General features: G+C 44.7%; 2 protein-coding genes across 2 annotated transcripts in view; both read left to right on the forward strand.

Annotated features, from left to right (window-relative positions):
• Positions 1 to 3,185, forward strand: part of card11 (caspase recruitment domain family, member 11) — a 29,420-nt gene extending 26,235 nt beyond the window's left edge. The window contains exons 23-25 of the mRNA XM_076032317.1: positions 723 to 844; positions 957 to 1,072; positions 2,293 to 3,185. Coding sequence (XP_075888432.1) covers positions 723 to 844; positions 957 to 1,072; positions 2,293 to 2,497 — 443 coding nt within the window. The 3' untranslated portion in view covers positions 2,498 to 3,185. The remainder of the gene's footprint in view (positions 1 to 722; positions 845 to 956; positions 1,073 to 2,292) is intronic.
• Positions 3,186 to 5,326: 2,141 nt separating this feature from the next.
• chst12a (carbohydrate (chondroitin 4) sulfotransferase 12a) lies at positions 5,327 to 10,168 on the forward strand. The gene is made up of 5 exons (XM_076032309.1): positions 5,327 to 5,364; positions 7,344 to 7,918; positions 8,810 to 8,962; positions 9,093 to 9,272; positions 9,435 to 10,168. The coding sequence occupies exons 2-5, from the start codon at positions 7,520 to 7,522 to the stop codon at positions 9,984 to 9,986; spliced, it is 1,284 nt and encodes a 427-aa protein (XP_075888424.1). The 5' UTR covers positions 5,327 to 5,364; positions 7,344 to 7,519; the 3' UTR covers positions 9,987 to 10,168.
• The last annotated feature ends 5,337 nt before the right edge of the window (positions 10,169 to 15,505 follow it).

Raw genomic sequence — 15,505 nt, forward strand, 5'->3', positions numbered from 1 at the left:
TTTTATTACACTTTTCATTTCATTCAACACTAAATGTTTAGGGTGGAAAGCTTTATTAATCCCACATTGGGGAAACTTGCATTTCCCCAAAGCAAGAAAGATTGCAGCTTTTTGATTTGTGTATTTTTTTTAATCTATTATTATTATTTTTTTTTTATAGCTGTTGTGTTTCACGATACTCTAAATTGTCCGTCGGTGTGTACGTGAGTGTGAATGGTTGCTTGGTGTTCCGGGGTGTCACCCTGCCTTCGCCCTACGACAGCTGGGAGAGGCTCCAGCAGACCCCCGTGAGCCTGAGCTCAGGAAGAAGCTGCTATTGAAACTCGACGGACGGATGGATGGATGGATGGATGGATGGATGGATGATAATAATCTGGATCTATGTAATAACATGGTAGCAGGTTGGCCGGGCGTTGTGCTGCGCCATGTTGTCCTCCGAGGAAGAGTCGGATGGTCCCGTGATCGTGCGCGTTCTATATAAAGCTCCTGGATGAGCCCCGCCCCGGTGCGACTGCGTGAAAGTTCAGACGGGTCACTGGTGGACACACCTGGCACCGCTGGGGGAACTGCTGCGACGGCTCGGTTACATGCAGATCACCCCGGGGGAATAAAGCCCACCGCTTTCTGTTCTCTATTTTCTGTGACCGCCCATCAAAACTTTGCTTGCCTTTTTTTTCTTCTTCTTCTTTTGCTGCTCTCTCAACGCGTCTCTCGGCGCCCAGACGTCCTGTCCAAAGACGAGTTCCATCTGAAGCAGAAAGTCGAGCCCTTCATTCACTACAAGGAGAAACACGGCTCGTTTGAGTGCGTCACGCACCAGAACATAGAAGCCGTAGCTGCAAAGGTACGCTTCCCGACTTCTGACCCCTCTTACCTCCCTCCAGAAAAAAAAAAACAACCCACAAACAGTTGAAACAAAAGAGGCCTCACCTCTGTCACCTTGGATCCCACTGTAGGGCAAACACTGCCTGCTGGAGGCGGAGCTGAGCTGCGTCAAAGACCTGCTGCGACGGGAGATCTACCCCATCATCATCAACGTCAAGATCTGTGAGAAGAACATCAAAAAGCTACGGTGAGGCCTCACGACGTGTGCCACTCGCTTCATCGCGGCATCAACAAAGGGGAATTAAGACGGCAATGGCAACACTTATCTCTTCTTTCGAATAACTTCAAGAGACAACCACGTTCTTTGATCTCGCGACGACACGTAACTGCATTGGTCACGCATGCGCTCATCCTGCTCCAACAGGCCGAAAAAGGAAGAAGAGCCATTAAGATTGTTACTCGCACAGTAAGATGCGTTCCAGGGTAACGGACGCACCTGTGCAGTGGTGGATAATGTTTACTCAGTCACGCAATCTCAAATTTTATCGTGGAAAATTTGCGGGGAAACGTTTTTTTTTTTTTTGTTGCGTTTCAAAAGGCGTGGCCGCATCAGACGGACACAAACTCCAAACCAATGCACTTTGGGGTTTTTTTTTTTATATACTGTGAGCAGGAAAAGGGGACAATTACTACATTCTTGTTCTTAAAGTTAAGATAACAAGATGATTCTTATTGCGAATGTATCACAAAAGCATGAGGTGTCCCATTTTATTTTTAACCCCGTCACTGTACACGTTGAATTGAACCCATTCTGCTCCGAGCAAAAGTGCGTCTTCAGAGTGCAACTACTTGAGTGACTTGGTGCTGCAGAAGATGTGTGACACATGAATCACTCAGGACCCAAAATAGCAGACAGCAAACTTTCATGACAGCATCGTCGTCATATATTAACTAAGAACGTCACAGTAGTCTTATTCTGAAAGCTGAATTTCTTGTCTAAGCAAACGCCTATTGAGCGGCCGCTATGGAAAAAGTGATCTACCACAATTACCATTTTGAAATGTTCTATAGGTGTTTTTTTTTGTTGTTTTTTTTTACAGTGAATTTACTGTGAGCAAATATACATTGAAGAAATTATTAATTCTGTTTAGTAATGTGAAACACTCAACATCTCGTCACTAATTGGATGTACATGTGCTTAGCACTTTTTTTTTTAAAAAAAAAAGCTTCAAAATGCCTCAAATATCGACTATTTGCCTACTCTCTCAAAACAACAACAAACACAACAATTTACTTTTGAACACAAAAGTCTGATTGATATCAGCGACACGAGAAACAAAGAAAAAAAGAAGAAGAGAAAACCCTGTTGCAAAGTGTCTACAGGAACTCATCAGACGCACCAGGTTCTAAACAACACCAAAGCAACCACCAAGAGCACCGTTTCCTTCCTGTTTCCTGTCCACACAGGAAGTTGCCTCTTCGCCTGGAGTCGGAGGAGGAGCTGGTGAGGTTGTGTCGGGCGAAGGAGAAAGAGCTGGAGGTCATCCCCTGTCTCTACGCCAGCGTGGAACCCGAGACCTGGGCCGGGGTCGACGACCTCATCCGCGTCATCAGAGACCGCATACTGGACGAGCAGAAGAGGACGGTGTGGGTCGAGCAGGACCTCCTGTAGACTCAGCAACACGCACGCACGCAGGCACGCACGCACACACGCAGTCTGACTGAAGTGGAAGAAAGGAAGGTGGGCGTGAGGACCACAGTAAACACACCCTGGGTTTTTCTACACATTATCATATTTATATTCAACGTTGACGCAAATGTACATGTGAACAATGTCGTAGTCTTTGAATAAAACGTGCCGTGGTTCATTTTGCAAACGTCTGTTCGTTCTTCAAAAGTTTCACGTTCGACGTGGTCAGACAGTGCTTTGCCGCAGTTCGATACTGCCCTCTTGTGGTTGTTGTCATATCTTTAAATGGTTAAAAACAACGCCACTTTTTTCACGTTCTATTTCGCACGCGGAACTGTTGAGGCGGTAATACGTTGAAAGTGCAGCGTGTAAAATTTGGCTCGATTTATTGTTGATACTGACCTCTTGTGGTTGTTGTCATGTTTTTAAATTATTAAAAACACCGCCTACCTTTTTTTCCCCCCACGTTCTATCTCGCACACGGAACTGTTAAGGCGGCAATACGTTGAAGGTCCAGCGTGTCAAATTTGGCTTTATTCTATTGTTGATACTGCCCTCTTGTGGTTATTGTCGTATCTTTAAATGGTTTAAAACGCCGCCTGCCTTTTTTCACATTTCATCTCGCACAACCTGTTAAATCGGTAGCAGATAAAAGGTCCAGGGTGTCAAATTTGGCTTGATTTATGATTTTATATTGGTAAAGGCGTAACATACTGCCCATAAATACATAAATAAAAGTGTATACTCGCAGTGCAGAAAAAGTCATTTCAGTGAGAGGCTGCCCTCGCTGAACTGCTCCACAGACGACTCGGGTTTTAAATAAAGACAACTTTGCTCTCTCGTGGTTTTTCTTGAAGATACAGAAGCCATCCGAAGAATCAAACCTTTTGCTTTTTCTCAATTGGGATTTAGATTTTGTGACTCGATAGAGAATAAGGCCATCTTCATGCCTGCAAATGACATTTCTGCCACACTGCTAACTACTGCACTGCTGTGTCACCCTGACTTAACAACAAATAGATTTAAAATATATATACATATATACCAATGAATGAATAATTATAACACAACCTGCTGAAATGGTAGCCCAGTTTGTAATTTACTGGAAAAAAAAGTTTCAGGAAAAACACCAATTGGGTCAACCTGTCACTTGCAGCCTTATGTACTTAATTCATCATATCCTTGTTTGCTCAGAGACAAATGAAGAATGACTAGTCAAACCCTAACCCTGGCAACTCAGCAGGGATGGAACAAGGATCAAGGTGTCAGCTGGCTGAGGTGCAAGATAAAAAAATACACACACACACACAAAAAACAAAAAAACAAAAAAAAACAAGCAGCTCATAGACATTGGGATGTATGAAAAATTTCATTATAATTTTAAAAGTGTTGTTTTTGTTGTTGTTGTTGTTGTAAAACTGGCGGCTGGCTAGAGTCCACTAATACTACTATTGCCAAGTCAAAAGGTTTTGTTTTAACGGGTCCTGTTGTGCCTCCATGTCGTTAAATTGGACACCCTGCACCTGCTGTTCCTCCACCCGTGGGTGCGCCACAATGCATGAGAAAATATTTGAAGACAGGTAACGTATTCAAATATAAAAAAAATAGAACATCTGCCAAGTCCATCTAATGCAGATCTTTAACGAGACTTATTTGATGGTAGTTTGGCGGTAGTTGTTCCTGTTACAGCTTCTAAAAATCAATATTTAGACTATTGTCTGAGTGGGACCAGAATGTTTTTAAATAATAATTCCCTCATCTGTCGGGGGCCAAAGGGTGACGCACAACTGCCGTGAGATGATCATGTCATTCAAATGCACACACACACACACACACACACACACACACACACACACACAAAAAAAAAAAACACGTCTGTCGTTTCATTGCAAATAGCACACTATTTACAAACAAGGTGGGTGACGACATCAAGGCTGTGAGCTGATCCCGTCGAGAGGGACTGGTATGGTAGCCTGGAAGGGTTTTTACAGGTGCGTGGAACCTTGATAAAAAAAAAAAAAAAAAAAACCTTGATGGAGCTGGTAGCATTGGTGGCAATGCCAAACATGTATCAAGTCATTTTGGAGAATTTGACCGGGTGGCCGCATGTATGAATTAAAGCTCACTGCTGCCTATAGCGTCCAAAGTGGGCAACCCTGTTTTGTTTTTTTTGTTTTTTTAATTGACCTTTTCATGTGATTTTTACTGCATGTATTGTTCTCCTTGATGTTATTGGAAAGCACTCTGGTCACCACTGGGGTTTGTCAGTTTTGGCCCAGGGACCCAAAGACTCAGACTCTCTGAGACTGAGGACTCATGTTGGTGCAACAAGGTTTAAAGGATGTGCAAATAAATATAGGGATGGAGAAGGTGGTACCAGTCTTGGGAAAAAGCTGCAGACCAAGACACACATCTGGTCGAACGGTGGCCCTAAATTGTCTTGTGTTTTCAATTTACTTCTAAAAAGATGACGTATTATTATTATTATTATTATTATTATTATTATTATTATTATTATTATTATTATTATTGTTATAGCCTGCAGATCCTGAACATGCCTCATGAGCTCAGAACCGTTGTGCGCGGACTGACCCAGAAAAGACACCCCGCGACGAGCCCAGTCCGCGAAAGGAGCGTCTGCTTGCAAACTCTCGCGTTGTTTCGCGAGGCTACTGCTTATCACTAAGAAGGAGAGAAAAAGAGGAGCGGAGCAGAGCGGAGCGGAGGAGGGGGAGGGTGGGGGTGCGTGAGGGGAGGCAGACAAGGGGCGCCTCAGCACGAGCAGCTGTCAAGGCGCGGAGAGTCCACACGCACACGCGCGCGCGCGCACACCCACACCAGTGGAGGAGGTAAGAGGATGTTTTATTCCAGTTGCGCTTGTGAACAGCAGCTAAACAGCCCAACATTCACCTCTGACCGCCACTTCCACCCGGACCCCCCCACCCCCCCCATATTTCATCATCTAGCCGTTTCGCTCCTCATCCTTATCATCATCGTCATCATCATCATCATCATCATCATCCCCCCCCCGCGTAAATCCCGCTAAACGGCTGCCACGCGACGTTGTAAAGAGCCGCGTGCCCAGGGCATCTCCCGCCATGCAGCGTCGCTTCCAGCAGCATCGCCAGCAGCATCTCTCCACCGTCATCAAAGGCTGCATTGTTTCGGACCAACCGACGGCCGTTTCAGAGTCTCAAGGCTCAACGCTTCTCTGGTTGTCGTAAAAAATAAATAAATAAATATATATATATATTTATTTTTTTTGCTCAAATCGTGATCGAAATATCGCCGAATCGTGCTCCGTTTAACGTCTCGAGCGCACATTGCTGATTTATAATGACGTGCGTGCTTCACTTGCGGGTTTGTTTGTTTGTTTATTTATTTATTTAAATCGCAGTTGATGCGATCTGGATTCTTGGCCTATTGCCAAACGTTTTTTAAACGTTAATGCACGACCAGATGGATTGATTGATTGATTGAAGTTTATTTTTGAACAATGAGAAAACACAATGATTAAAAAAGAGTGGAAAGTTATCTAGTCCCACCCCTTCTCCAATTGAGATTGACATTTGTCAGTCTCGGTCCTGAACATACCCATCCGCCACCGTTACCCTCAGAAAACGGTCGCTGGAGTACTAACCCAGCACCTATCGGGTCACTTTTTCATTTGCACACGGCGTAGGAACTTACATTGACGCTAACCAGATATTTGTTCATCCTTAGGGCTGATGCTTGATGTCCAACAATCCATCATTTGTTAGTAAGGAGTCATTGTAATGCCATCCATTGGTTTGTGAATACCCGTTTTGAAGACAAGAGATTGGTTTCATGGTCAGCGATCTTGAGTTTCTTGTCCATTTTGAAACGGGATGAGTCCATTTTTGGATGTGTGGATGGAACGCATGGAATTTCCCGAAATCCTGCACAAAAAATTACTACATTTGGCTACTAAGCTGTAGTCACACCGACAAACTTCATGGATGTTTTTAAGTTAAATTAGCCAAAAATGGGTTGTGGGTTCAATCCCGTCCTGGTCATACAAAAGACCATAAAAATAGCACCAGGTTGCCTAACTGCTTGGCACGATTCGGGGTTGGACTTGGTGGGGTTAGATCACCCAATGAGCATGGAACTACTGCTGCTCAGTGCTACCTCATGGGATGGGTCACATGCCAAAGACAAATCTAAAGGATGGAGGTTGATTGGATTGAAGCGTTGGCGGTTCCGATCCCGGCTCCAACTGCCCACATGTCAAATTGTCCCTAGGCCAGACTGAACCCTAAAAGGCTATTTAAAGCACTTTGGGGTACCGCGAAGGTACTGGAAAGCGCTATATGCTAATGAAGTGCAGACATGTGATGTTACTGCCCGGAGTCCGAGTTCTCACATGAAAAATGAATGAAATCAGCTCATGCCTCGTGAATGCCACCAAAGGAATGAACTGTCTGACTGGCCAACTTTACTTTTGCCTTTTTGTTAACAGCAACAACAGAATCGTTCACTTGTGCAGGCGGCAGGAGACAATTTCCTTTCTTGAGCCTTCGAAATTTGCCTTCTGTTCACAGAGAGTTTTCCAGTTCTATCTGAATTGCAGGACCCAAACGTGTGAAACCGAGTCCAGCCAGTGTCCTTTTTTCATTGAGCTGCTTTGCCTGCAATCTTCTGTCTACGTTTGCCCTGCTGCTGAAACGCTTTGTGCTTGTTGTCAGAATGAGTGTGTGTCAATGCTCTCTCGTGTCACATGCCACCAACAAGAAGACAATCATTGTGCTGCGCGTTAAATAGATCTAAGACAAATTCTCTCTTTGTGCTCCGTCTCTCTCTGCAGGCATGGAGCAGCGATAAAAAAAAAAAAAGAAAAAAGAACTAATCCATGGACGCCCCCTTACACTCCCGCCGTGCACCAGCGGCATGATAAACTCCTTCGTACAACAGACCCTGCTGTAGCTGCCATCTATTTATTGCCGTACTGAGCCAAAGCTCCACGACCTCGACTCTGTTGCCATGGGGACACCAAAGCAAGCAACAGTCACCATGGGAACATCCAGGATGTTCCGCGCCCTGCTCGTCCTGGGCGCGGTCTTCATGATCTTCTTGATCATCGTCTACTGGGATGACGTGGGGGCCGCCAACCTCAATTTTCTGCCCCCCGTTTCGCCAGGACCACGACACCGACCGCCATCCCCCGCCAAACAGAAAGCCCAGACTTCCCGGCCCCCTTCGTTTCTATCGGACATTGACGCCTTTGTCAACCAGTTCCTGGAGCCGGGAACGGGTGAACCCACAGACCCTTCCCCTGTCGATCCAGGTAACCAATCAGAGAAGGCGGAGGAGAGGTATATCCCCCGTCAGGAGTGGAAGGTTCACCAGACTCCACTGGCACCAGAGCTTGTTGAGAGACAGGTTGGTTTTGGAAATTTTGATTCATTTATTTATTTTTTGCTTTTGAGGCATTCATAACATCTGAAGTAAACTCAAATGAAAAATCCTCTAAATGCCAAAGTCAGTCTAATTCTGTATGACACCCATTTTTACATCCCCATCCTTCATCCTGAAATTTTGTAGTGTAGTGTGATGTCACACGTCAAATGATCCAAAAACTTTTAAAGATCATCAGAAAATTCCGTATGTGTCCCTCTGTTTTCCAACACAAACACTTCATTTTAATCCTCCTTTTTGAAAGGGGATATTAAACAAGGTGGCTATGAGGCGGCCATAAAGGGAATAGTGAACACTTGGCTGGGAATATTGTCACTAACCTGGGAAAGGTATAGAAAGAAACCAGTCGTCAAAAGAAGTTGAAATTGTCTTTTCTATTTCTTTGTGAAGAGCATCATTATCAGTCTCTTCAAGGTCTCGTGTGGGATAGTTGGCTTGATTTATGATTTTCATATTGGAAAACGCTTAATGTACTGCTCATTAATGCACTAATGAAAGTGCATCGCAGTACAATAAAAGTAATTTGATTTTCCTACCCTTTGGTTACAGTTCTCATCTATGAGGTATTCAGGTTAACCTTTAATGCACTTGCATTTTTTTGTTTGTTAAGCATTCAGGTATGTCAGTTGAATGTCTACCATCTGTCTTATGTTTAACAAGTAACAACTACAACACAGATGTCTCCAAATGGTCAAGCTTCGGTAGCACCCCAAGCTCCTTAAAATTAAGTCGAATTCCCATTTAAAGATCGGAAAGGATAGTAATTGACAAAGACATTACTTTACATTATTGTAATGAGGATTTACAGTTTTTAAAAATTTGATTTCAATAATAAATGTGTCTATCTGGAATCAGGAAAAGCGGCTGCAGGTGTTTCGTGAGGTCTGCGCCAATGAAAGCATCTGGTTTCCTCACAAGAATCGGTCATTTGACGACATACCCATCGATGAGCTGAGGCACCTGATTGTAGACGACAGACACGGTGTGATTTACTGTTTCGTTCCCAAGGTACACACCCAACTTTCCCGCATTAAATGTATCTCACAATCTAGTCTTCAGTCATTGGAAAAGAACGCTTCTGGCCTGTGGCCCTTCATCTGCAATGCTCATTGAAATGCTTTATTCTCCATTTTCTCAGGTGGCATGCACAAACTGGAAGCGCATCATGATAGTCCTCAGTGAGAGCCTGCTGCAGGATGGTGTCCCCCAAAGGGACCCGATGGCAATCCCCCATAATCTGACCCACAATCCTGACTTGCACTTCACATTCACCAAGTTCTGGAAACGTTATGGAAAGTTTGCAAGACACCTCATGAAGGTATGCTGAGTTGCAAAATTTTGCTCTGTATGACATTTTTTTTTTTTTTTTACAACATATTACAACAACACACACAGCAAGTTTATCTTTAAAATGAAGCCGGTGTTTTTTGTCATGTATTTTTTCCATGTGATGTCTAACACGCTCCATTTGTTTTCAAAGGTAAAACTAAGGAAGTACACCAAGTTTCTGTTCGTGAGGGACCCCTTTGTTCGGATCATTTCTGCCTTCCGGAATAAATTTGAGGAGTCGAACAATGAATTTTACACCCTCTTTGGTAAATTATTGCTAAACCTCTATGGCAACCAGCCAACACCCCCAGAAAACGTTTACGAGTCAATCAAGATGGGCATTCGTCCAACCTTCTACCAGTTCATTCAGTACCTCATTGACCACCAGACAGAGAAGGAGAAGCCCTTTGATGACCACTGGCGGCAGGTGTATCGAATGTGCCATCCGTGCCAGATTCAATATGACTTTGTGGGCCACCTGGAAACGTTAGATGAGGACGCCGAGCACCTACTGCGCCTGCTGCGGGTGGACAATGTGGTGGAGTTCCCCAGCGTAGGTAACAGGAACGTCTCAGAAAGCAGCTGGGTGTCTGATTGGTTCAAGGGAATACCTGCGGAAGATCTGAGAAAGCTCTACAAACTGTTTGAGCCCGACTTCAGACTGTTTGGCTACCCCAGACCAGATTCCATCCTCAACGACTGACACATTTGTCCACTAACTACCACCTGCACACAGATACTGTTTTGATACACCATGAAGTTACATCACCTCCTACTTGTTCAAGCTTGGCAACTACTTCTATCATTGAGGTCTTATTCTGTACCAAATGTGCACATCATTATGAGACGCTCGCAAGAAGCACATTAATGAAAATGACAACAAATAATTAGGGCATGTTTCCATGGGCGCGCCTCGGCTCTCTTTGTACGCGTTTCCACTGGTGTCAACACGGTTCCAACCGATACTATTTTGGTCCCTGCTTCCTTGGGTTTCCAAGCGGGCCGAGCTGGGACCGTAATGGTGGCGTGGCAAATGTGCATCTTTACCAAATGTGCACATCATTTGGAGACACTCGCAAGAAGCACATTTATGTAAATGACAGCAGACAATCCTCTATCAAGGGGTTTACAAAAAGCACACAGTTGTTGAAAGTCTTAAAGATGCACAGTCAACCATCCCTACTTGATGTCACATCTCCGCTGTCATTTGTGAAGGTGACTATGTCATGGTGGCATCATGGCCATGGGTGGTGACCACACGGGGGTTGCTTTTGTTAGAAACAGTCGGGTCAACACAGTCGTTTCCAGTGATGCCAATCAGACAAAAGAATTCCATGGCAGCCCAGAAGATTCCTGGTGCTGCTTGTGCCTGTTGGTTGGTTCACTGGAAATGCACTGCCACAGGAAATGCAATTAAAGCCCAATTACGTTTAACTGACACAACATTTATCAACAGGAAATATTATCTGGATTTATGTCAATTTTGTCTATTCTTTTTGCATCTTATTTTTTTTGACGATATCAGAGCGTGTCATAATGCTGTATGTTTTAAATAGGGGCATCATAGAAGCACAATAAGCCCCAGATAACGGAAAGCATTGTTGGATTTTTTCCATCGTCTTTTTTCGAGGGATAAAACTGGAACTTTGAATTGTTACGTTTCCTTTCTTTGTTTTTGTTGTTTTTAATGAGCAGATGAGTACATAGGCCAACGTGTGGAAGGAATATTTTACAGTAAGTACAGCATTACTGTTCTTTTGTGTGACAGCTTGGAATGCTGCCGTACCAGGACGAGGCTCTGGATTATTGAGAAGTTTGTGTGATGACGTTTGATTATGTTCTAATAAGGAGTTGTTCTTGGTTTTAATTGGTGGGGTCTTTTTGTACAGGAAAATTCAGAAGATGAGAAAGTGCCTTTGATTGCAAAAGTTTACAAAGCAAAAAATATTTTTGTACAAAGACTTGGAGTAAAAATTAGGATCTATATGAAACCTCGAAATGGTATTTTTGAGATGGTGGTCCTAGTTGGTCATGCAAGATCGCTGTTTAGACACGAAAACATCCTAGATGTCCCATTCTTTTATTTTTAGGCGTGAAAGTGTCAGGAACACGACTGAATGAACAGAAGGATTTTTTTTTAAATGTGAAAATATGTATCCATTAATGGTTTGGTCTCAGTGGATATTTACTAATATTTGGATTCAAGCGGTACCCAGTGGATTTGATTTTATTTGTCCACCCATGGTGATTTGAAACCTCAGTAGCATTTATGTTGAACTCTGCTTAAACTCCAGTGCCAAACCTAGTCTTGCTATCTTCTTATGTTGATATTAAATATTGAATTTATTCTTTTTGTTTTACCTGTTTGTACAGTAAAACATGTTCTTTGTCTCATGTGGAAAATGCACCATATTTGTGTTTGGAATGTCATGAATCATCTGGTGATGGAATAAAGAGAAATAAAGGTTGTGGGGCATGATGGCAAATTAACTGGTTTCTTTGCAAGTCACTTATGTAATTATAGGGTAAGGCAATGACACCATTTACTGACTTTTCCGACGGCCAACAGCAATAAAAAAAAAAAAAAGCATATAAAAGAACGGCGTTGGCAACACTGAGATAAGGGACAGTCTTCACAAGCAGCTTACAAGCTGCTCTACAAACACTAAAAGAGAGGGTAAGAAGACATAGTTGGATTGTGTTCATTAGGTCTTCAGTTTTCATCGTTTTTTTTTTTTCTTTCTTTTTGTTCAGACAAGGGATCTGTTTGTGATATCACACACGCCACCAAGTGACACTTCTGAGGAAGGCGGGAGCCCACGCTGAAACATGTCAAGGTAGGACATGTTGCGCCCAAGGAGCTAGCTATGCTATGGAGCGATCAGGTATCGACTACTAATCCTGGTCGGAAAGCCCCACCCACAGCCATCTGATTGCCTTTGCTTTTAGCAAATAGTAAAAGCAAAGGCACAAGGAAAAGGCAATAACGTTTGTCATTGTTATTTTCATTTGTCTTTCACAATGACAAAAGGGAAAATACAAAGACAAAATATACCTTTATATTTGTATTTATTTTTAATTTTGGCACTCCTGTGATCACATCATGGACTGGGACAGGGCCAGAGTCATCCACACAGAAGACAGCAAACACCAGCGTTGGACCAGGGAGGCGATTGAAATATAGAGATTGGACCCAGGGACGATGAACGAGGATGAGGGAGCCTACCTGCTCTCTCACACCTGGAGCAGCATCCTGAAGAGGCGAACGGACAGCGTGAGCGACCTGTCAAACCTGACAGGTCGGTCACGCCTCCACAACATCAACTGATAAAGATGAGTCGCACATGCCACCGAGTGACATTTCTGAGGAAGGAGTAGTCTCCAAAACATGACAAGGTAAAGCAAACAGAATCCTTGTCTGAAGAAAGGAAAGACAAAAACCCAGGTAAGAAGACATTTGATTCTCTGTGCATAACGACAGCAAAACAGCCTACAGCTTGCCATTTTTCTCACACCTTTTACCTCATTGCTCATCCTGCTGCCATCTATTTATTGCCATCCCGAGCCACAGCTCCACGACCTCGACTCTGTTGCCACGGGGACTCCAAAGCAAGCAGCAGTCAACGTGGGAACATCCTGGACGTTTGGCGCCTTGCTCGCCCTGGGCGCGGCCATCCTGATTATCACCTACTGGGTTGACGTGGGGGTCGGCGACCTTTATTTTCTGGCCGCTGTTTCACCAGGACCACGACACCGACCGCCATCTCCGGCCAAACAGAAACCTCAGACTTCCCGGCTTCCTTTGTTTCTGTCGGACATTGACGCCTATGTCAACCAGTTTCTAGAGCCGGGAATCTGTGATGCCTCAGACCCTTCCCCTGTTGATCCAGGTAACCAATCGGCGAAGGCGGGGGAAAGGCATATTCCCCGTCAGGAGTGGAAGGTTCACCAGACTCCACTGGCACCAGAGCTTGTTGAGAGACAGGTTGGTTTCTGAAATGTTTAACTTTTTTTTTCATAACATTCATAATATCTTAGGTAAAGTAATAGTTAAAATCACAAGACATTTAAAAGATAATACATTTCAAAGCTGCAATTGAAGTCCCATATTACACCCATTTTTACATCCTTCTATTTCAACCTGGACTTCAATGATGTGATGTCACATGTTGATTTTCTAAAAACCGTCATAGGTAATCAAATGCTTTAGCCCATCTGTTTACAGCTTTGTACACTAACACTTACATTTAATCCTCCCTTGAGGGGATATTAACCAAGGTTTCATAATGGCTGTACAGGCCAGAGTTAATACTTGGCTGGGAATATGGCCACTAACCTGGGAAAGGTACAGAAACAAACCAGTGGTCTTCCACCACACTATGCTGATTTCCAGAACTGTAGCTCCCGGGCATATGTGTGTGTATGTTTTCATAAGTTGTGCAGTCAAAACAAGTTAAAAATGATCCTTTTCATTTCTTTGTGCTGAGCATCATCAGTCTTCTAATGCTCTTGCTTTCATTTGTTTGTTAAAACTACAGGCACGTCAGTTGAATACCTGCCGTCTGTCTCATGTTTACACTTCTAATTGCCATGTTTGTTTGGCACCTCTTCCTAGGGTGACCAGATCCCAACTTAGCAGGTGTGGGACAGGGAGTGGGACACCTCAGTGACGTTACCAATGCATCAATAGTAATCTAAAAGAAATAGCATTTCTATTCCACCCCTTCACATAGTATGAGTTTGCCACCTGTTTGATTCAAAGGACCAGGATAATAACTAATAGAACTATTGCCGATTTGCTCAGCCTCTGTACTGAGTTTGTTTGCGAAGCAGAAACGATATTGCGACACCAAGTGGACACATTTAGAACGGCACTTTCTTTCACTGATAAATTGCAGTTTTTATATTTTGCAAAATCATCTCGCGGGCCGGAAGAAAACAGTTTGCGGGCCTGATCCGGCCCGCGGGCCGTATGTTTGACACCCCTGGTAATCGAACCCTGGCCCAACAGCTGGCCATAGTGACAGCCAAACATCAGCGGGACTGGGATGCCCACGTACCTCTGGTGTTGGTGGCCTACCGGTCCGCGGCACAGGACTCCACCGCATGCTCTCCAGCCCTCCTCATGCTGGGAAGAGAGAGATCCGAACTCCAGCTGACATGGTTGTGGGCAGACCGCCAGATGCCTCGCTGGAACCCCCGGGCTTGGAGTATGCCAGGAAGCTCCAAGATCGCCTGGACTGCGCACATGAGTTCGACAGGGATCAGCTGCGGGTTTCTGGGGCAAGGCAGAGGAGGAATTATGATGTGCGAGCCAGGGGGAAACAATTCGAGGCGGGAGACCTGGTCTGGGTCCACAACCCGCAGAGGAGGAAGGGCAGATGCCCGAAGTTGGACAGTTAATGGACGGGGCCCTGCAGGGTTGTGGAGAGACTCGGTGAAGTCGTATACAGGGTTCGACTGCCACCTAGGGGTCGAAGAGTGGCCCTGCATCGGGGACTGGTTGGCACCTTGCAGGGGTGCCGCTGTTCCAGTGCAGCCCACCTCCGGACCACGGGGCACCCCTGACACCGCCTCTGGTTCCTCTCCTGCCACTCTTGGGTGCTCTGACACAACAACCAGTTCCCCTGGGGTGGGTTGAGTCGGTGCCTTCCATGGTGACTATGCGCCCTGCCCACCTGCGTGACTTTGTTTGTCCCCTCGAGGGCGAGGGACTTTGAAGGGGGGGGGTTGTGTAACGTTCGGGTGTTTCATGTTCACGGTTTATTCTGTTCCGTGTTTTAGTGAAGCCGTAGGTTTGGTCAAGGTTGCCCGGGAAGACAACACGCCGTAATTGGCTGGGGGCAGGTGTGGGCGTGTCGTGCGGAAGTCGGGGAATTGAGAGTGGCGCGTGATAGAGAAGGAGACAGAGAGAGAGAAGCCTTCGTTTTCCTGAAACGGAAAGCTGCCGTAACTCTCTGCGCTGTGTCTCGGGTGGGGACATTACAGTATTGTGGCCAACTTGGCCAGGACAACTCTGTACAGTAACAAACGGTCATGTCTTGAGGCACAGCTTGGTCAATATTAAGAAGAAAGTGCATTATAATCAATGTAGTAGTATATAATCCATACAATAATACAATATAACGGATGATAGCTTACTACCACAGTCTTCTAACCTGTATGACTGGGAGTGTGATACAGTGTGATAAACACTGGTTATTTCAGCAGCTGTTACCTTAT

The sequence above is a fragment of the Nelusetta ayraudi genome, unplaced genomic scaffold (assembly GCF_046127955.1).
Source record: "Nelusetta ayraudi isolate G7.1 ecotype Tasmania unplaced genomic scaffold, CSIRO-AGI_Nayr_v1 ptg000034l, whole genome shotgun sequence".
Taxonomy (NCBI): Eukaryota; Metazoa; Chordata; class Actinopteri; order Tetraodontiformes; family Monacanthidae; genus Nelusetta; species Nelusetta ayraudi.